Source organism: Cheilinus undulatus, linkage group 20 (genome assembly GCF_018320785.1).
Source record: "Cheilinus undulatus linkage group 20, ASM1832078v1, whole genome shotgun sequence".
NCBI lineage: Eukaryota > Metazoa > Chordata > Actinopteri > Labriformes > Labridae > Cheilinus > Cheilinus undulatus.
Genome location: NC_054884.1, coordinates 32,292,594 through 32,314,524, shown reverse-complemented (window position 1 = coordinate 32,314,524; position 21,931 = coordinate 32,292,594). Strand labels below are relative to the sequence as shown.

The window sequence follows — 21,931 nt, the reverse complement described above, 5'->3', positions numbered from 1 at the left end:
TAATTTAAGGCCTGAAATTTTTATTTATTTTATCTTTTGGACATTTCAGATTTTTAATTATTTTACAATTAGTAATTTTATTGGATTTAATTTAAAGAAATGAGTTTAAATTAGTATTTGTTATAAATGCATTTTATTTTGTTGTCCTTTATTTTAAATTTTAAATTTAAATTTGAATTTTTATTCACCTGAATTTATTTTGAATCTAATTTAAGATTTAAATTAAAATTTTCATTTAGTGTTTTCTATTTTTAAATTAATTCAATATTTTTATTGAATTATTATTCAATATTTTAGCTAAAGCTGTTGCACTAGCATGAATTTTTTTTTTCATACTAGCTTTTGTGATCTTGGGTTAATTTTTGGGTCTTTATGTTGAAAAACAACTGAAACATCATGGATCTTCAGTAACTGTTCAGTCCAAACTGTTTATTTTTGAGAACACGTAGGTCTTGAAGCAGAACACTACTTCTGTATTACTACAAAACTACATAAAAAAAGATTTGCATCAAAATTTATGAATCATTATAAAAAGTTCTCTTTATCAGATTTTTCTTTTATCTTGCATGTCTGTTTAATGTCTGATATTGGTAATGCCTATTTATATTTTTTCAAGGCTAAATGCTTGTTTTGTTAAAAAAAAATGGTCAAAATCCCTATCATGATTTAATCTTAAATGAATTTGAGTAAAGTAAAAAAAAAAAATCCACACATGCACGCTTGTAGTCCACACAAACATTCTGAAGAAGCTAAATCCAAAAGCTCTTTGTTTTACTGTCTTTTTATTTGATTTATTTGGAATCTAATTTAAGATTTAAATTAAAGTTTTCATGTAGTGTTTTGTATTTTTAAATTAATTCAATATTTTTATTGAATTATTATTCAATATTTTAGCCAAGGCTGTTGCATTAGCATGTTTTTTTTTTATAAAAAGTAAAAAAAAAAAATCTTCATACTGAAGAAGCTAAATCAAAAAGCTCTTTGTTTTAATGTCCTTAAAGAAATAAAAGAAGTCAAAATCTAGAAAAGTTTACAAGTCTATATGTCTTAATTTCTATTATTAACCAGACTTTCAAGAACAACAACAGCATCTTTATTTCTTTGATAGATGCATGAATCACTTACATTTGTTGGTTTTTGTCCTTCATCAGGCACCTTACTGAGGTTCAGGCCCTGCAGGCTGCCCAGAAAAGGGAGATCGAAGAGCTTTATGAGAAGATGGGAAAGATTCCTCCTCCGGGCATCGTCTCTCCTGCTGCTATGCTCTCCAGTCGACAACGCCGGCTATCCAAGGGGAACGGCTTCCCATCATCCCGCAGGAACAGCCTGCAGCGCCTTGACATTCTGCCACTGCAGGGTGAGGAATAGTATCCATATTTCTCCCTTTTTTCAATTAAAAATAAAAACCTTAATGAGTTTTATAAAGCTTTGCTTTTGTTTCTAGGCATCATTAGGAGAAATTCTCTTGGAGGCAGCAGCAGCGGCTCCCAGGACAAACCCAGCAAAGGGGTCACCTTTGCCACCGACATTAGTAGAATGGTGAGTAAACGCTGCACTGAACAGGAACCCTGATTATTAAGACATGTTTAAAAGTTTAACACAGTTTTGTATGAAAATCTTGTATTGTATGAATGTTCTTAAAAAGAAACCCTAAAATTCTACATTTTCAGAAAATTTAACAAATGAATTCAGATGTAGGCTGTCTATGTGGTACAATGCCCTCTGGGCAGTGATGCCAAATGATTGAATTGTTCTTCTCACATCCTTTCCTGTGGACAGCAGAGCCATTTGGTGGTGAAAAGTTAGGTGATTCCAAGGGCCAATAGCTCACAGGGGTCCTAAAATATGCGGACACATTTTTTCAATTTTTAATTATTATTGTACCACCTGAAAGAAAACAAGTATCTACACTCTTCCTCAATAAAATACAGTCTGTGGATTATTGCAAGTAACATTCAGAAAAGGCCAAGATGATACCCATCAAAAATCACATCTTAGCTGAGTGGTGATACAAGATGTAATCACAGTACTAAAAGTATGAACTTTGGTATGATTCTGATAAAACTCTGATTACTTTGATACCAGAGCATCAAGTCCTTGACAGCAAAAATTAGGCAGTTTTTAGTTTTAATGATCAAAAATTGCATGCAAACTCCTCACACTGCCTAAAGACTTTAAGAACATTTATGTTTGCTGAGGTTGTAGAAATGTTCTTTACATTATGTAGTTGTGCACGGTCACTTTGGGTGGGTGTGGTGTTTTTCTCCGGGCCCCTAGTTCCTTGTTGTGCCATGTCTTTTAAATTTTAACCTGAGTGTAGTTTTAGTGATGAGGACAATAAGGAAGAAGGTACTGTAATGTTGATGAAGGTTGGAACAGTTTCAAAGATATGGAGAGGAACAATGCAACCATTTGATATCACTACCTAGAGTGCATTGCACAACAATGGCAGCTAAGTGAATCTTAAATTCTGTAAAACTGTTGACACCTAGTGCATTTCTCTGTATAACATACATATAAAAGACAGAAATGTTAATGTAATCAACATGTCTTGATATGCAGCGTTCCCTTTAATGAAACTGCTACTTTTCTATTAAAAACAACAAAATTAAATCTAATTTTTGTTTTTTTTTTTCTAGTAAGAAACTCAGCCAAGTGCGCTGGATTTTTTCTACCTCATCTGAAGTGTGACTGCAGTGGTCATCCCAGTCCTGTAGGAGGAACACTTTCACCGGCACACCAGTCAGCAAACGGCGCCCCGTCACCGGCTTACAATTACCTCAACATTTAAATAGAGTGAAGCTGGATTTACACAGAAACTCTAAAATCCAGTTTTCATCCCTTTTTCAGTCATGTCTGGTGAATTTGTTGCAGCCGAGTACCTACCAATCTGATTAAGACAAGTTCTTTTTTGCTTTCTTGTACATAAATGTTCAGATCCACTGGTTCAGCCACAGAATTCTGCAAAATGTCACATCACAGGACGTTTTAAATGTCTCTCTGAGCAAGCTTAATGCTTTAACGCAGTCAAATTGTAGTTCGGCGCACGGCACTGACTATGACTTTGACACAGAGTAATAATGAATTACTGTTTCCTGCTTGTCTGTTTCACTGCCGTTTATCAATGTGAGCACAGTAATGTGAACCACAACGAGGCTCTGACACTTTTACTGACCGTTGAGCACCAATGACAACACTTCTGAGAGTTGTGTATCTTATTTGCTGTAGTTTTATAATATATATATATATAAAGATGTCTCAGCACCTGCTGACTGCACAGTGAATACACTCTGATCATTGCCTTCCAGGGGCCGTAGAGAGCAATCTAGATGCTTTGTACAGTTTAATATATGAAGAATGACATCAGTTGGCAGAAGTTTTGTTTGGCACCTGATAAGATGACAAACATTCTTAATGTTCAGTCTAGAGAGGTTTAGCTGCATTTTGATGGGACATTTTAAAATTTCTTGCACTGACTGTGCTACATGGAGATGTTTCTGTTAAATGAGATAGATAAAAAGATGTCAGTGCTTCAGTAAGAAAGGAAAGGTTGTTAGCCCAGCGCTTACTTCAGCAGAGAGGATATCCAAATGATTAGTCCAGGTTAAATGGTGCAGAAGACTTTGGAAGACAACACTTGTCAATTTTCAAATTAAGATGATTTCTTTGTATTGATTAGATGTACAAAATCAACCTAGCTTTGAAACTACTGGCTTTCCTGTTTGTTGTACATGTGTAAATAGTAGAGTGCATTTGTAGATCTTGTTTACAAGTTAAAAGTAAACTAAACCTTAATTCTTGCTCAAGCAGATCAGATTTGTTGCTAGATTGAGCACGTTGTGCACTTTAGAAAATTCTACTTTAGTTTTGTATCATTTAACACATGGATAACTGTTCACCTGAGGGAGAGCTGATGTTTCCTGTTATTTTTCCCTTAATCTCCAGTTCATTTATGATCAAAAAATAATTTTGTATGGGGTCACAATGACGATGATCAATCCTTCAATTTTTGTAAACTATGGGTGCATTATGGGTTTTTGACAGTCCAAGCTGTGAATGTGAAGCCGTTGCCTTATACAACATCCACAAACACACTGAATTTTCAGGCAATGGAACTCCTGTAAAATTTTCCAAAAGTTCATAATATATTCAAAGAAGTCTCAAAATTTTGAATGTAAATATATAAATGTATTGCTTTCTGAAGCTGCTGCTGTCCTGCCATGCTGAATCTGTGCCTTTCCCTGACAATGTCTTATTTTATATTTGTACTCTAAGATTTGGTGGCTAGATCTGACTCCATGTATCAAATTTTGATGAAAATAAATGCAATTGTACAGTAAACACCATATTCCTGTTCTCAGAGTCTTATGTTATTAAAAAAGATGTGACTATTTAGAAAAATTAAATACATTATATTTTTATTATACAAATCACTTTATCCACTTAAATATGTTCCAACAGCTTGATTCTTTTCAGCAGTGTCCCTGCTTTTCAAGGCCATAGCAGATTTAACATCATTAACCATCTGAACTAAATAGATTCCTCTGGCATTGAGTGCAACTTTCCCCATCAGGGCTGAAAACCTTTCAGAGAAGGTGTTGTAATTCCTCTGCTGTCTGGGCCATGCTGGCAGGGTCAGTAATCAGATTACTCTTTCCCACTTAGAAACAAGCTCACGCAAAATCAGGACACATACATAGTTAGTCAGCAGCGTAATCAAACAAATCCCCTTCACAATCAAAGGACAATAAATCTGCTAAAAGCTCTGCCTCAACATGAAAAAGCTGCCGACCGGCCAAGGAATTCAAATCAGTGGCAATAGTGTCCATGAAAGTCTCTTTTCAGTTCAAGTGCAGGACACACATGCAGTCCAAAACCTGACAGGTGGCACTTAAAGCTCAGTTGGCACCAGTCTTTGGTCCTTGCGTTCTCCGAAGCTTGGCTTCTTCATCCATTTCATCCATGATGCGCTCCTGGGAGACTGAGAAAAATGTGTAGCCATCTAGCAGGGCAAGGTGGTCAAGGCAAATATTTGACAGCAAAGGGAGAAATATAACATCAAAGAACACAGAAAGCTTGCTTTCTTCATCTAGCATCAGTGACAGTTAATATGAAAACTTGGGTTAACAATGGTGCAATATGGGGCATATTTTAGCCAGGAAAATGTTATGATAAAACAATGCCATTGTTTCACATTCACTTTTGACCTGGCATCTTGCAATTTGGACTTACAGAAATATACTAATATTTTTAAATACATAGGCAGGTAACCAGGCTGACCATTCATTATTATTCTCCCATAGGGATGCTACAACACCTCACAGAACTATTAACAATTTAGATAAAAATGGACTGCTCGGATAGATTTGACAACAATAATTAATTAAAAAAGCTGAGGGCAATGTCCATTCTTGTTCTCATGGCCATTTGTCAGACTCTCTAACCACATCCACAGGTTCACCATGAGGGTGTGTCCTTTCTCCCTCCTTTTAACCATGTACACTGATGCTTGCAGGAGCACTCAGGAGGGGAGTTACCTGGTCAAATTTTACATTCTTTTACATTAGTTTACATTAATTAGACATCTAGCCAATCAAACTGTAAGTAAAAACAAAGCCAGAGGGGTAGTCACACCTTGCAGGGGAGCCAAGGTAGCACTCTTTTTACAAATCAATTTTATATCAAAAAGTTAGCTTTTGTTTCATGAATCATTGACCAGTAGCAAAATTTATATAAAAAAGTATTTAATGTGATTAAAAAGACAGAGAAAAGGGAGTATTTTTCATCCTATTGTCAGAGAACTTAAATCAAAGAATGAAATGTATTCTTAAATTGACTTAAGTCACTCCACTTTTTAAAAATTGTAACATTAAATCATTACTTTCCATGTAATGCTTCAGTCTTATTCTTGAATCAAAGATCTTCTATTTCATTAGCATCCTGTTAATGTCCTCTACTAATTATTTAACTCTGGGAAAAGAGGGATATTTTCATATTTAGATGCAAAACTTCAAACATTGGTCATTCACTGGTAACCCTAATTTGAAGCTAATTACCTAGTCTGGTGAAGCCACAGCGCTACCTGGCATTGCAAGCGGTCATGTTAGCATCCAATGAATGGGAGACTAACAGATATTCTCGTAACATATGTTAGCTAGTTAAATAATTTTTCACTCAAAGCGAATGTTTTAAAAAGATGCTATGATAGTATAGCCTTAAGCTTCATACTGGGCAATTAAACACAGGAACTACTGAATAACTTTAGCATGCTAAGCTAACGTTACATAGTTCACCTTGTGTTGACGTTAGTGCGCAGGACAAGGATACAGATTCCCAGAACGAGTGCTCCGATGGCAAATCCTGTCACAACATTTCGTGTCCGCAGCTTCTGTGTTCTCCTCTGCCACTGCTGAAGCTCTACCTGTCGGATAAAATGAAGCTGCTCTTTGGAAAGACCCTCTTTAGTAGGGTCTATTCTGGCTGCAAAAGGAGCCTCCGAGTCTTTCGGCGTCTTGTCAGCCATGTCTTCAGTAAGCAGTGTGGCGGCATGAAATGCTGGTCGCAGCAGTTATACGCACAACGGTGCTCCAAATGATCTGTCGGAATGATGGCGTCAATTTACCGCGGGAGTAGGCAATCCTTATGGTGTTAGATCTACGATGGCCGCTGTGAGTGCTACATCTAAATGAGCCCCTCGCGGAAGCTTTGGTTCCTGCACAGCGACGGTTGGCTCTGTCCTGGGATGGAAATCGAGGAAACAGCCCCATCTTCCGGAGAAAACTAGCTAAGAAAAACAACGCCGTCTTTAAAATTATTTAGACAACAGTTTACAACTTTTTTTTTAAATGCAGTATTGCGTTTTGAGAGCATGATTCGTGAATGTTTCTGCTCAGAGAGAGAGACCGTTCGTCAGTTAACCGTTAGTAAAAATGGCGCAGAGATACTTGTCTAAAACGAATAAAAAAATAAGTTATAAACTTCGGGAAGCTTCTTTCGACCTGCTTTCAGATTTTCTTGTTAATCTCAACAACAGAAACAAAGAAAATCTTCAGAGTTTATCCGAATTTAGCGGAACATTCAAGAAAACGAAACTAATGGGTAAGTAATGATAGTGTACTTCAGAAAGCATACTCAATACACCATACGTTTAAACCGCAACTGTTGTACGTCAACTAATATTTGAAATATTTAAAATAATATTTACTAATACATATATTTTAGAATGCACCGTTGCGTTGTTTAATGAGGACTTTAAAAAAGTGCATATTTTACAGTTTATTACTCTATATGCAATTTTTGGGTTTCTAATTAGTCTTCATCAGGCTCAGCTGTGATAATTGCTAACTAAAGCTGTTAGCTTATGAAAAACGTACGGCTGAATGTAGTGTTTTTGACCAACCAGTTTTTTTCGAGCTGAAATCTTTTAAACTAGGGTATGAATTCTGAACAAATTTTGATCAGTAGATATTTTTCACAATAACTGTGTTCAAAGAACTATGTGTGGTTTGCATAAGGTGCAAGGATACACGGGGGTCGGGGGGATTCTCAAATATTGTGTTCAAATAAAAGTACAATTATTCTAAGATTTACTCAAGTAACAGTACTGGTCTATAAACTACATCTACTTAAGTACAACTAAAATGTAGCCTATTTAATTAAATTTTTACTTTAAGTAGCTACTGGGGAGTTGTACAGTAAAATGTTATTTTTCCTTGTAGGCAAGAACAACAAGAGAATAGATCAAGGAAGGATTAAGCAATTCTTTTCCGTTGCTTACACCCAATTCTGACCCTACCATCCAAATGCTGCAGCACAAATCAAGTCATCAAACCAGGATTTTTTTCAGTCTTCTGTTGCTTATTTTGACATGCCCTTGTGAATTGAAGCCTTGGTTTCCTGTTCTTAGTAGACAGTAGTGGCACCCAGTGTGGTCAAGGTTTGACTTGTGTTCATTGTGCCTCAATGGAAGGTTTTGTGAGTTCCTGTTGCCTTCCTGTCAGCTCAAACCAGCCTGGCCATCGTCCTTTGACCTATTCCATTATCAAGGCATGGTCGCCTTGCCAATAGCAAGAGATGATAATGTTTGAAAATCCCAGAAGATCATCGTTTTGGAAAATAGACCAATAAATGTGTCACATTAAGAGTCACTTAAATCACCTTTTCTTCCCCATTCTTATGCTTAGTTTGAACTTCAGTAGACCGTCCTGACCATAACTGTATGCCTAACAGAATTGATTCCTGCCATGTAAGTGGATGATTAGATATTTTTATAGCTGAGCAGCTGAGCAGGGATACCTAAGAAAGTCATCATATGTCTGCACTAGTTTCAGTATTTAACTTTAGATAGGATTGACTCCACTGCAAGACTATCTCTGAATGGTCCACTAAGCCTCACTGTACCCTGTTATCACTCGGATGGCTTTCATGCACCTGGAATTTTGAGCCCTGTCATTATGGAGGCCAGTTATCAACACAAACTGTTGCCGGTAGTCGATTCTCACAGCTGTCAGTAGTTCAGCAGACAAAGCTTGTCAGTGAAGAGGAGCGAAAGGAAAGGAAAGCAAAGATAATAACTTCTAATGAGTATTCATATGTTTACTTGTACTTGACATACAGCTTACATACGCTTAGAAAAATAAATTATCCGTTAAGAGTCTATTTATTGGATCTGTTTCTTGAACACTTCTTTGCCAGTGAGAATGTTTGCTTACCAAACTGAGCTACAAAACTCACAAAGGAGATAAATTATACATCAGTTTCTTTCAAACTGATTTATCCGAAGAAAAAGTTGTCCAGCTGGTGGGTGGTGTTGAGAACTCAGCATTATTGTGAGTCAGTGCTAAACACATTGCTTGCAGGGCCCTAGGCTGATATTTTACGCAAAAATAACACTAATGAGAATCAGAATTGAAGTAAATGATTATTATGGTTTTGGATCATTTTTATTCATGTCTTTACTGGATCATATCATCATAAATGTAATTTTATCACATCCTCTTGATTCTTAAGGATCATTTGTACCCTGATAACTACTGAAAAATGTTTAAAGAATTTTGTTCTAGTATAGTTGAATAAGCATCAATGTGAGAAGCTCAACTACAAATATATAACAATGTTTCCAAGACAAAGACAGTACTTGGGCTGGCCATCCAGGTATATTTGCAGTCACTCAATTATATTTGCAGAGCCTTTTTTTCCCATCCGTATATAACCCCAGTCCTACCCACAGAAATGGCTAGGCTCGGTCAATTTGCCCTCCCTTAAGGTGATTAACTAATGTCAAGGCATGCATGTTGGATCAGTAGCATTAGTGGTATACATCCTGGCTACTATTTGCCTCTTTTTTGGTGGCTAAAAGTGTATTACATAGGGTTAGATATTGTTTGGGATGTTTCTGATACTGTTTTAAATCAATACTTTTAATACCGTGCCAGTGGCAGAGTATCACAATTAAGTTTCGATACCTAAGTTGTAATTCGGTCCAGTTGGTATTGGATGCGTTGGTACCAGTACCATGTCGTATCGGATGTCGGTACTCGTCCCCAGTCTTATAAGGATTTTTGGGTTCAGAAGTTTCCTAGAAAGTTGCCTCAAATGTTTCTCCTTTCTGCAGGTCATGGCATGACTTTGAAGTCATTACTAGCTAAATTGTTTAGTACAATAGCTTTACCAAGTTGTTATTAAAAATGGCTCATACCATTTTTAAAGAACAGGATTTACATTTTGGAAGAGGCTAAATGCTACTTAAGTACATTGATTAGTACTTGTTTTTTTGTTGCATTAATAAGAATGGCAAGGTTTTAGGGGAAAAATAATAATATGATTATCACAGCTTTTGCACTGTTTGAGGAGCAATGTATTTAAATATGAGGATGCACAATATTTTTGGCATGTTGTTGGCATTGGTGAATATTAGCATAAAAGTTACATATCAGTACTGGCAGATATGAAAATTCTGCCAATACAGCCAATATATCAGCCATACATATCAGCATTACCATATACCTTAAATATCTTTGTAAGTGGTTGAGGGTGTCACATTTTCAAGGGGGCACATAATAAGCACTGAACATTTTTAATTGAGCCTCAAACATAAAACAACCACCAGACTGTCTACTTCCCTGCTCCTCTCTCAGCTCCACTTGACTCACCCTCTCTTTGCACAGGAGACACTTAGTGTTCTCTAAAATAAAGACGGTGTGTACAAAAAACGAACATTGTGCGTCCCTAATACTAAGCTTGTTATGCCTTTCTTTATACTCTTTTGTAATTGTTTAAATATTTTCAGCAGCCACTTGCTACTGAATCATCCTACACTCTTGCACTCTGAGATGATGATTGCAATAAGCTACCTCATTAACAGCGTGACTTCACTCATGCAGCAAACCTGCTATGATTACAAGAGTGAGTTAGGACATTTAAGCATCTTATGTAGCATACTGATAATGAATAATGATGATGATGATGAGATGCACCCCTCTGCCACCTCTACCACCAGAACAACAAAAATGCACCTTTACTACCTCCCTTTTTAATGTACACTTGAATGTTTGAATCTCTTAATTGTTATTCTGACAGGCTGAACTTGTGCATCTACTCTATCTGTTTTGTTCTCTGCTTCTTTAAACATGCTGAATGACTTTTTCATGGTAGAGTTCATCTTCCTGATAACGGCAGAGCTGAGACTTGATCCACTGGCTGGATACCATGCAGCTGAATTACTTCAAAGGTAAGAGGAATTCACACAGTAGCCTTTCTCTGCTACACCCTGTATAATGTTGGTTATTATATCCTGCTTTTTCTGTGAATAATTATCCCCTCAGGTTCATGGTTAAGCACCTTACAGATTTGTTCATCACACCCACACCTCAAGGTGCAGCCACTGATCCACCAAAAAGTTATGAAGGTGCTGTCTTTGGCATGCTCAAGGAGAAATTCCCTCTCATCATCTTCTCTTGTCTGCAACTAGCAAGTAAAATGTCTTTGCACAGTCATGTAAGTTCCACAAAGCTGATGACAAGTACTTTTAAGAACCCATTATTAAAAACTAAATGATGAGGAAATGATGATTGATTGATTTGGCAATTATTTTCAGATGATCAACAACAGTATTGCAGTGCATTTTCTGCATTCAGCTGGCTTCAGTGTTTCAAAGAAAGATGTCTTGGAGTCAGAGCTAATGGTCTTGAAAGGGCTTGATTTCAGACTTGATGCTCAAAATCCACTGACATACGTGGAAATCCTTCTTGAAGTGCTTGGTAAAGACTCAGATGTAGACATTTTTCATGTTAGGAATAAAGATGTATCAAAAATCTGGCAAAAATTAAGGCAGTGGTTCTGTTTTAGTGTTATTTACTAAATGTTGTCTCTATAGGACACAATGAGCCATCCATCCCAGTGGATCGCCTGCATCCCCTGTGCCTTCACGTTCTCCAGTTTGTCAGCCTACAGAGGACTGCCATTTATGGCTCCCTGTTAGCGGCTACCGTTCAGTGGGGGAGCCCATCCACGGAACAAAGGTATTACGTTTCTATTTAAGTCCCAATATCCATTTTTTTTTGTGGAAACAGGTGGTCACTGTTATGATTGAGTGGACAAGCTGCTGAACTGAATAGACCACAAGCAGCTGGTTCTGTGTTGTGGATTCTCATGTTACTCATGACTTGCCTTCCCTTCAATGCACATACCTTAGAGCTTTAATGAAACATAAATAAGCTGTTAACACAACACTTGCCTCTGCTATGCTCACCAGAAAACTTTATATTTGCTACTGGATAAAATGTGTTATATGAGTGCTTTTAAAGCTTTTTGGTGCCTTTTTTGAATTAACACTTGAGTTAAGGCCATTAAAGCAAAACAGAAGTCTAGAAAACATAAGATGCATGGACATGAGGGAGACTAAATACAAAAGGGACATATCTCGTCTTTTGGCCTCTCTTCCATTAAACGTCATAATTTTGATCCAAGTCCCCTGTGACTTTAATGAAATATCTATACTGTTCTTTGGTCAAAATTTAATATACAGTAGATGGAGCAGAGGAGCTTTTTGACCCTGTATAAACTAGCTCTAACCAGCCTTCCTCAGAATGCTCAGCTATGGTGTGTGTCACTTTGAATGCAAACAAGCCCCTTCTCAACCCACCCCTCTGTTCTGTGAAGTTTTCGGATACAAGTACAGTTCCAGGGAAACTCATCAGTATGCCCCAAAGAGAAACATGGCTGCTGAAGGCAACACAGTATAGTGACAGATGTAAAGTGTTTTCCCCTATCAGAATAGGCGAGCATTGCTAATTCCTCTACAACTTTGTGTGCAGATCAAAAGCTAATGTTGCTAACCTGACCATGTGAAAGAAGCCGTTTTGTATGCAGTTGAACTGCTAGAGTTGCCAGTGCTTGTACTAATTGTCCAAAGACACACAAAACATACTAGTATTTTAAAATACTTGCTCTGGCCAGTAGATTTGCCACAAACAGTTACTTCTAGGGCTGACCAATATACAACCACAAAGGCAATGTGCACATGCACAATAGTTAAATCACAGGATGGGCAGTGTTAGTCATGTAATATGAAGCATGCTCCAGTGCCACCTCTGTGTTGTTTGATGAGAATCAAAACTGCAAGTTTTCTTATTTTGACTAATCTACATCAAAATCTTGTATGGTATCACCATCAGGAGATAACAGAGCACTTTGCATACAGGATCTGTATGTGTTCTTTAAGTAAAATCATTCAGGCTACAAGTGACTTTGCTGCTGTCACTGATACACTGGCATGACACTCAAGGCAGATGCTGAAGTGCACGACTTACTGGGGCTAGGCCAGTTATTGAGGCAGATATTTGGCATTTGGCCTATTATTGTTATCTACATTTTATTTTACAAATAATTGATAAAGTTAATTTATCAAAAAGTGCACTACTTTGGTTCCACTGCAAAGTGTGTCTTCCACATAAGCTTCATTTTCACTCCCCACAGTCTCACCAAATGTCCTATATACAACACAGTCTGATTGGCTCACATGGGTACTAGCCAATCAGCATTTACTCTGGGATACCACTGATACAGTTAGCATAGGGCATCACGTTCTGTTTTCCTACTGTTACTGTGTAGCTCTGCACCATTTTTAATTTTTCTTCATTTTTTTGATCACACAGTTTTGCTTTTGCTACATCATGTACATTTTGTGCATCATAACAAATTCATGATTCCAAATATCAGTTATCACTCTCATGGACTAATATTGATCAGTATCGCTATTGTCCCTGGAAAAAAACAATATCTGTTGATCCCTACTACTTGCCACCAGTAAGGGAGTGTATTCCTGCTTACAGCAGCACTTTGTTCCAATTTGTGTTTATATGCAGTCTGTTATCAACATGGAGATGCTGATTGTTTATGTTAAAGAACCACATTATATGTGATCTTACCACATGAAGCTTTTGTTGAATTAAGAGTTAAACTCAGGGGGCTGATTACTACGGAAAAACAAATATTTGAACATTGTTAGAAATGGTTACTGGTGTTTAAGCAACACAACAAAGAGCAACACATTTATTTGTAAAGTTTATTAAGAAACCTGTTGCTTAAGCTGTTTTTCCTTTTTCTCTCTCTTCCTCTACCTTGTGTGTTGTTAGAGCTGCTGTCAGAGGACTGACTAAGTCTGATGACAAAAGAAAAAAAATGAGTTTTTGGTTTTAAAATATATTTAGTGCCCACCACAGTCACATAATTTATCAGGTGTGGTTTTATTTTTGTCCAAAAAAAAAAATCAATCTACATAATGTTGTTCAGCCCCAGTTGGTACTGACCCATCTTTCAGGAGGAGTTTGGCTGCCGTCCTGCATCGTACTACCTGAAGTTAATAAAGTATTTGGATGTAAAATGACTGGGACACATTAACAAGTTGTTCCCAATTGTGCTGCTTTTTTATTAAGAAAAAGTCCAGCCTCTTTGGTCCTCTGAGGTGAAAGTGCAACATCAAGACACAGATTGGTCTCTGCAGCCATCAGCAGAGCAGCTTCTATGCAGGGCTCTTCCTCTAACGTCTAACTGATGCTACATTTGCAAGAAAAACAATGGTGGGTCATCACAACAGTTTAGCTCAGATGTCATGTGACAAGTGGGTGTTATTATATTTTTATCATCGTGGTGTTACAGGTAGAGCAGAAGCTTAGTGGACTGTTCATATTTGTGTTTTCAGACAAAGTCAGACCACAAACAAACAAAGGACTGGTATAGGCTTAGTTCACATGTTGTGGGTCAGAGGATAACCTGGAGACCCTGATATACTGTATGTGCAGAAATACTGAAAAGTTGGATTGTTTATAGTATGTGCCCTTTAATGAACCTTTGTTAAACAGAGAGAAGTTTGTGACAGTGACTGAAGACTGCATGCTTCTTGGTGTAAATGTCATCGCCGTGGCTACATTCATCGTCATTTTTGAGGAGTGGGAACAGGTGAACCCCCCCTCCTTTTTTTAATCCTTACTGTTAACAACAATATATTTTGGTGTCAACATTCCCAATGTAATATGCAGCCATACCATGGCATAATCATGTCTAAATGTTTGTGTTATTAGCCTGTCACAAATACCTTCCTTTACTGCTGTTTTTGCTTATATTAGCTTTCTTTGAATCCATTTCAGGTGCTGAAAGAACTGAGTCACATCACAGGAATCACACAGAAGAGCATCAGGGATTTTGCTTGTGTTACACTGAAGCATATTATTGGAACCAAGTCTTCTGCAGTATTTACTTAACAACCCTTAGCACTGCTGTATTATCCCATGTTTATTACTAACATGGTTTTGTAGTTGCTGCAGAGCTTGTACTATACATCAAAGATAGGATTAAAACAGGCAGCATGACTCTTTATTGTTGACTAGCCTTTCAGTGTCACCAAAGTTCATTGTTAAATTTACATCCAGATATTCTTGCTCAACAGAAACCCTTGTTTTTTACGCACACCTTCACTTCCTCTCCTTTCTCCTTTCTTTGAAGCTCAGGGAGATTGTGGTGTGTCTGCTGGCTCCAAAGTCTCTGTTTACTTCATGAGGCTGCCTTTTTTTCTGCTCCAGTAGAGAAGTGAGACTCCATATATCAGTGCAAACAGATGCTCCACCTGAAATTGAAGTACTTATTTGTTAACCGAAACACTGCAGGCCATGTAAGCTTTGACTGTTACGTGAGAGGTTTGCAGAGGCTGAGCTTGACGGAGAAAACGTCCTTGGTAAAGCGATCAAATCACTCACCCTTTGTGTATCCTGCCAGGAGGCTAATGAGTCATCATCTTCCTCCTCCTCTTCAGATTCACTGGACAGTAAATGAAATGTGGAGAGATGTTGGACAGTGGTAGCACCTCTCAGGAAGTTGTTTCTGAGTCTCTACACAGGGGGACGCTCAGTCTGTGATCTTCCTTTTGTTTGTTTTGTTGAAAAGGTGTTTCATCTTGTTCTTGCTCTTCAGGATGTCTTGGCTTTGTGTTTGTTTGCTCTCTCCCCTATGGGTGGATCCATCTAATACTCTCACATGCTCTGACCTGAGCTTCTTGTGGTACTTTGCAGGGTGTGCTATCTTGCCTTGGGTTAGGAAATGCAAAAAGCTGCAGTCTGAAAGAAACCATTTTTTTTGCAAACTATAGGCTTGCAAAAAGGGTATAAAGTTGCAGAAAATGTTATGAAATCTTGGCACATACAAAGTTTCACAAAACACCAGTTGGTAGGAAAACAGCTTGTTGCATTCTGATCAAACTCTCCTTGCAAAACCTAGAAATCATAGATCTGGATGCTAGGGTGGACTTCTCTCTGTGGGGAATCTTTGAAGTCCTTTCTGAACCAGGAGTTAGGCAGTGGGTAGCACTAGACATAGCTAGAAATAGGGCTGGGTGATATGAACCAAAAATCGTGTCTTAATGCTTTTTAGCTGGATGGTGATGCACAGTATTTATCCTAGTGCTTTTTTCTGTAAGGAAACAAAGGTTGGGGTACAGATGGCCTAGCAGTAAGGGTCAGCCCCATATATGGAGGTGGCTCTGCTTTAAGTCCAGCTTGTGGTTTCTTTCCCATGTCATTCCCTACTCTCTTATGCCTGTTTCTGACTCTATCCACTTTCCCAGCTCTATGAATATAGGCATAAAGGCAAAAAAAGAATCTTAGGGAAATGGAAAAAATAACAAGAAGTTTTCACAATACCAGAATTATAAACTGGGATTTGATTCTTGTAGAAAAAAGATAATATTAAACCTGTTTGAAAATAAAAACACTGGCAACGTTTCCATATGTTGAATGTGTCAAAATTCTCCATTATTTTCATATTTTTTATCAAGAAATGATATTGTCTCACCCATTATCTCTTTTGAGGATATATCCACATAGATTAGCAAGTCAATATGTTGCCCTGCCCCAGTTTAAATTCAGGACTCTGAGCCTTTATACCACAGCTTTCTGGCTCCACTGAATCCCTTTTCTCTGAGCTGCAGGGGGACGACTACAGGGGGCAGGCAGAGAGGTTTTCAGAGTGTCTTGGAAAGCTTTAAAAAAGAGGCATGGATTCTGCTTCACTCAAACAGTGGTAATACACCATGGGTAGTTTCTAGTTCTGTATAAAGGGTGTTACAAATTGTTTCCTGTGAGGCCCACCTTGCAGCTAACTCGGGCTGTGTAAGTGTTGAGGAAACTGCATGCAACAAATCTCCTGTTTCATCTCTGTATCTATCCTCTCTCTCTGAAAAACTTTGATCCCGATTTTCACAGAGCACAGATTAAAAGGAGACAATGAGACAGGAGACGACGGGATAAATGTTTTTGTCAAACTTTTCTGCTACCGTCTGTACCTCATGATCCACATCTTGTTTTTTTTTTCTCCTTCTACGCCAGATATTTTCAGCCCCCCTACAGAGATATTCGATGCCCTGTTGCTCCAAGATTTGAGATAAAACTCTAAAACACAAAGTGCTTTTCAAAGTCTAGGACATAATTACAACATGACAGATGGCAGCCAGGTAGTGGAAGAAGTTTTTATGCAACCAGGTGTGAATGAGCTGAGGGAAAAACAAGACTGCAACAAGGTGCGTTACTTGTATCCACTGTCAGGTGTTATGTTTGTGTTGGAGTCTGCTGATATACTTGGGAGCCACAAAGGCAGGGTAATGTTACAACATCAAACTAACAGCTGTCTACAAGATGATATGTTAGGATACAACTTGGTTAAAAAATGAAGTACTTCATATTTACAAATGTCTTTAGAAAAATCTCTCTCTCTCTCTCTCTCTCTCTCTCTCTCTCTATATATATATATATATACACACACACACACACACACATATAGGTATGCATTATACTTAATTGATGTGCACCATAAAACATTTGTATTTTCCATCAAATTGCAGACAGTATTGATGTTTTACAGCAAGATCTACAAACAATACTCAGATTTCAAGTAGGCTTCCCATTTTTACTTACTCTGTGATTTTACATGGCCGTCTACATCTTGGCTGAGTTGCTGTTGTTCCTAAATGCTTCAGCTTTCTAATTATATCACTTTCAGTTGACTGTGATATCCAGCAGGGATGGAATTTCACAAAATGTCTCAGTGCAAAGCTGGCATCCAAAGCAGTACCACACTTGAAGTCACTGAACTCTTCAGAACGACCCATTTTTGTATCACAGATGTTCATCTAAAAGGAATTTTGACAAGACCAGTTTCAGCCTTTAGCAATACAATTCTGGTTGTAAATGATGCTTTCTCTATTTGTCTGAATTGTCAAACACAATTTTTCTCTTAAATCTAAAAGTATTAAAGTTGAAAAGCAGAAAAATGAAAGTAGAAGTAAGACAGCAAGCTTATTTATCTTTATTTACAGATGAAAATTTACCCCTTATCACATCTCGCTGATTAACTGATAATAGAAGAGTGTGATTGCATAGTTTGACATTGGCATGACATGCAAAGTAACAGTCAATCCCACATCAGTGCCATGAAAGGTTGAGCCCCTATAGATTATAGGAGATCCAGGGCCAGCATTCATTGAGTCACTCTTTGACTTCTTCGGCTCCCCATGACTGCTGATCTCCTCACAATCTTCTGTTAGGCTCCATTAATCTCACCGCCTCTCGCTGTCCATCTGAGGCAGATCGAGCCGCGCACTCACCTTTACTGTTTGTTCATTTTTTATTTTCAGACAGAAGAGAAAGTGCAAGGGAAGACAGAGGAAGCTCTAGTGGGATTTAATTCAATGCCGGTGGAAGCACGTGGGTTTTTCCTGAGGTTGGAGGGGCTCAGCCGCTCGGCTCTGTGTGACCACCTCGTCCATCACACTCACACTGACAGAAATCCTGCACCACAGCCAGTTTCCACGGCCTCCCTCAGGTATTTCTCATTACTATTTGCAGAGAGGGAACCTTTTAAAGTACAAATATGTCCTCTGGAGGGTTTATTACAGTATGTCTGCCAACTGCTGGATATATTTAGTTACATCACGCACAAGCTGTGATGTATGACGCTGGCATGTCTTCATCTTGGCAAGTGTCAAATGTGGAAGCAAAGGATTACATGCTCTTTTATAAACTGGTGAGCTTGGGTTCATGAAGGCACAGTTAGATAAAATAGAGGCAATTCTCCTGATAAATTGAAGAGCTTGACCTCAAAAATAATAAGTGAGCACTGAAAGTCTAACAGTTTACTAATAAGTTGGAAGTCTTGCTGTCAGTTTGACAAGTTTAAGACAGGTTTTGCAGATTTTATTGCTCCCTTTGTGCATATTTACAAAGGAAAAAGGTCACAAAAAGGTGTAAAAGATATTTTTGCTATACAAGAAAAAGGTATGTTAATCAAACAAGCTCAAGAGCAAGACAGATTCAGCACTAACAAGAAAAGAAGTGTCCCAAGACTAATGAAAAAGCCTCATAAAGTTACGCAACCTTTCTCTGTGTAGGCAGCAGCAATGAGCAGTTGTACTTCATAAGTTCATATCTGAATACTGGTTGCGAATTAATCATGATAAGACTATAAGTAGATTAGAGCTAATACCAGATAAGCGTTTTATAATTAACTTAATAATCAGTTGAATCAGCACTAGGGTGGGAGTAAATAAAAAGGCATTAAAAATGACTACCATTCATTTTAACCACAAATATAATCACTATAACTTGTATGCAGTGTGCTTTGTCTGAGTGTTTTTCCTTTAAATTGCCCTTTCAGCAAACATTGCACAGTTAGATCATGACAAACTCAGTTAGTGCCACAGGTCAGCTGAGAACCATTTAGCATATACGCCACAGTCAAGCAGTGTGTATGGTTAATTCACCCTAATACAGCATCCCTGATTGTAATTCTGACTGATAGGCCTGTAATTTTATTGGCTGGTAAAGGAAGAGGTCAGTTTAATGTCTCACACTGGCCAACCTTTTCTCCATCTATCATTTTAAAAGTCAAATGCCATGATCTGCAGGGGAAAGGAATTGAAGTTTGATTGGCAGCGACCTTGTTTCTGTTGCATAATTATGAATGATTTAGGTATTAGTGCCTTCTTTCATCATAAATTATTCATCAAGGCTGCCTTCCACCCCCACTGTATGTTTGCTCCTCTGCTCCTTCAGCTCGCCTGGGATTTCAGCTGTGTCAAGCTAGTCGACAAAATAACGAGTAAAACCGGAAATTAGGGTTGTTTCGATTCAACCCCAAGGAAAATATAAATAATGAGTCATTTCTTGTTTTTTATTTCATACTTATGGCGTAAACTCTGTCAAACACGTGCGTATTTAAAATTTTGACACCATATTTATATATATTTGATTGAAAATTTACTCACTTACTACTTTTTACTACTACTACTACTCCTTTTTTAAAGGTCAGCAATGTTACTGTTGCTACTTTTAAGAAACGCAAAATGACTAAAAAGCTGTCCGATGTGATGGTTTAAAATCTGACCCGTGCTTACCGGCAACTTTTAGCAAAACAAGTCAGTAGTTGAACAACAAAAAGTTAAAGACGAAAAGTAATTAATGCCTCACTGTTTCGTGAGCATTTTCGACCTGAAAATATCTAGCTACACAATAAAGGCTGGCATTATTTGACACTTGAGGTTTCAAACTTCTGTCGTTAATCTGTTAACCAGGCTCATTTGGCTGCTTAAAGGTACCAGTTAACACGGCCACTCTTTTGAGCCTAACACCTACATTCGCTTAACTGTAAACCTGAATACTCCAATGCTCGCTCTTTCTTTCACTTGGGGTTAAATGGTTATAAAGAAGCTTTATTTTAATTATACGTACGTAATTTTACATACTATAGTCGTAAAAATACGTCCTAAATAGTCGTTAAGAGCGAAAGTTTGTCTTTGTAAGGGCGTTTATCCACCACTATTTGGGACCGCTGCGACCGTTAATGTTTTTATTTTGAAAGCGTAAACGGAAGTATCATATTCAATGCTTTTAACTGACTTGACCCAGTGATTGGCAGGTCAGTGCTCCATGTTGCGGCGCTGCGTGGCACTGGGCACTGACTGCAGCACACACTCATGACTCTGATTGTTGTGAATGGCTCCGACACTTGGCACACTTGGCGGGCTGAAGTAACCGTCAGTCCGGGCACTGCTACCTGCTGCAGACAGAGGTTGCGCTGCGTACACCCATGGGTGTCGCTACTGTGACCGTCTTGACTGCTGAACGTTGCCGCTTTGATCGGTGCAGCTATTTTCAGAGTCACTCGCGCGAGCTATTCCGGACCGATTGACTTCCTCGGGTAATCTGGATTGAGGAGCCGCACGGAGCGCTGCAGCAGACGCGGAGCAGGAGCAGCAGAGGAGGCACGGATGTGATGCCAAAGCTGGCCAGAAAAAACAAAGGTTCAAGTCTAGGAAAGGTAACCTGTCCTTCTCTTTTTAAGCACTTTCTACGCTCTCTCATCTGCTCATTAGAGCATTCCGAACTTAACTCGCTTATTCACTTAATAGAACAGACATGACAGTGCTGTCATAGTCTTGCAGTAGAGAATGCATAACCTATAACGCTTATTTCTTGGCTGGCTGCTTATAGGCAAAGCCCAGCCAGCCAGCTAAGCCTATAAACACCCCCAGCAGTGTTTAATGAGATTGACTTAACTGCTCCATTGTACACAATAACAAGCGTTTTTGTGTTTGCAGACTGCAACATGTGTGATATATTTTTTATTTTTTGAGCAGTTACAACAACATTGTCTCTAAATGTCTCCAACATTTTACTCCTTATTGGCTGTAGTCATACAAAAGCAACATATTTAAAGACCAGGGAGTCTACCACAAAAAGTGATTTTGTTTCAAAAATTGTGTCTTGTTGGTAGGTAATTATAAGGGCTGAAAGATATTAGGGAAAAACGATATAGCAACGTCTTTTCTTCCTGCAGTATTTATTGTGATATGAAAATAAAAATAAATACAAAAAGCTTCTATGAGCTTTAAATATAGAAATCTGAGATTTAAATATCACATTTTTTGTCATAGGCAGCACTATTTGAAGAATAATGTGATGCTCAGTATATTAGTAACTCTAATGATAATATATTCTACATAGAGATGTAAAATCTATACACAAGGCTCATGATTGTTACTTAACTCTTCTAGTTTGTGTACATTTGTTCTAGCTGTTGTTCATCAGCAAGATTTAGTGTACAGAAATGATACAGACCATACTGACAGTAGTGAACAGGTGGAACTTTGTCATGCTAATGACAAACCAGCTCCCATAGATGGTATTCTCATGATATATTTGTGTCTATAAACAGATATCTGCACCAAAGTGCTGCTAACAGTCCATTATGAACCAAGCATTTACACTCAAGCCACAAATGTGCTTGACACTGTATATAAAGCCAATCAGGGCCTGTGTCCACAGACGTGTTTGTGCTGGTAGCACTCATTTTACAGTTCAAAGCCAATGTAGTCCTGCGGTTATAGCGC

General features: G+C 38.0%; 4 protein-coding genes across 11 annotated transcripts in view; 3 read left to right on the top strand and 1 right to left on the bottom strand.

The window, feature by feature from the left end:
• The window catches only part of wnk4a (WNK lysine deficient protein kinase 4a), an 84,919-nt gene extending 80,571 nt beyond the window's left edge, over positions 1-4,348 (top strand). For all 3 annotated transcript variants that reach the window (XM_041815644.1, XM_041815642.1, XM_041815643.1), the window contains 3 exons: positions 1,152-1,357; positions 1,445-1,539; positions 2,640-4,348. In XM_041815644.1, coding sequence (XP_041671578.1) covers positions 1,152-1,357; positions 1,445-1,539; positions 2,640-2,642 — 304 coding nt within the window. In that variant the 3' untranslated portion in view covers positions 2,643-4,348. The remainder of the gene's footprint in view (positions 1-1,151; positions 1,358-1,444; positions 1,540-2,639) is intronic.
• A 53-nt stretch (positions 4,349-4,401) lies between these two features.
• Positions 4,402-6,592, bottom strand: LOC121528427 (cytochrome c oxidase assembly factor 3 homolog, mitochondrial). Its single transcript, XM_041815892.1, has 2 exons — positions 6,328-6,592; positions 4,402-5,002 (listed from the first exon to the last, which is right to left on the bottom strand). The coding sequence occupies exons 1-2, from the start codon at positions 6,521-6,523 to the stop codon at positions 4,899-4,901; spliced, it is 300 nt and encodes a 99-aa protein (XP_041671826.1). The 5' UTR covers positions 6,524-6,592; the 3' UTR covers positions 4,402-4,898.
• Positions 6,593-6,790: 198 nt separating this feature from the next.
• cntd1 (cyclin N-terminal domain containing 1) lies at positions 6,791-16,223 on the top strand. 2 transcript variants are annotated; one of them, XM_041816255.1, is made up of 8 exons: positions 6,906-6,919; positions 7,034-7,098; positions 10,654-10,729; positions 10,824-10,995; positions 11,096-11,258; positions 11,375-11,519; positions 14,361-14,457; positions 14,646-16,223. In XM_041816255.1, exons 2-8 carry the CDS (start codon positions 7,095-7,097, stop codon positions 14,757-14,759), a joined length of 771 nt encoding a protein of 256 aa, XP_041672189.1. In that variant the 5' UTR covers positions 6,906-6,919; positions 7,034-7,094; the 3' UTR covers positions 14,760-16,223. The 2 variants fall into 2 exon arrangements, with proteins under 2 accessions (XP_041672187.1, XP_041672189.1); XM_041816253.1 differs by having other exon boundaries at positions 6,791-7,098.
• Positions 16,224-20,490: 4,267 nt separating this feature from the next.
• Positions 20,491-21,931, top strand: part of tanc2b (tetratricopeptide repeat, ankyrin repeat and coiled-coil containing 2b) — a 312,489-nt gene continuing 311,048 nt past the window's right edge. For all 5 annotated transcript variants that reach the window (XM_041815330.1, XM_041815329.1, XM_041815328.1 and 2 more), the window contains exon 1: positions 20,491-20,859. The gene's annotated coding sequence lies outside the window, so the exon portion shown is untranslated. The remainder of the gene's footprint in view (positions 20,860-21,931) is intronic.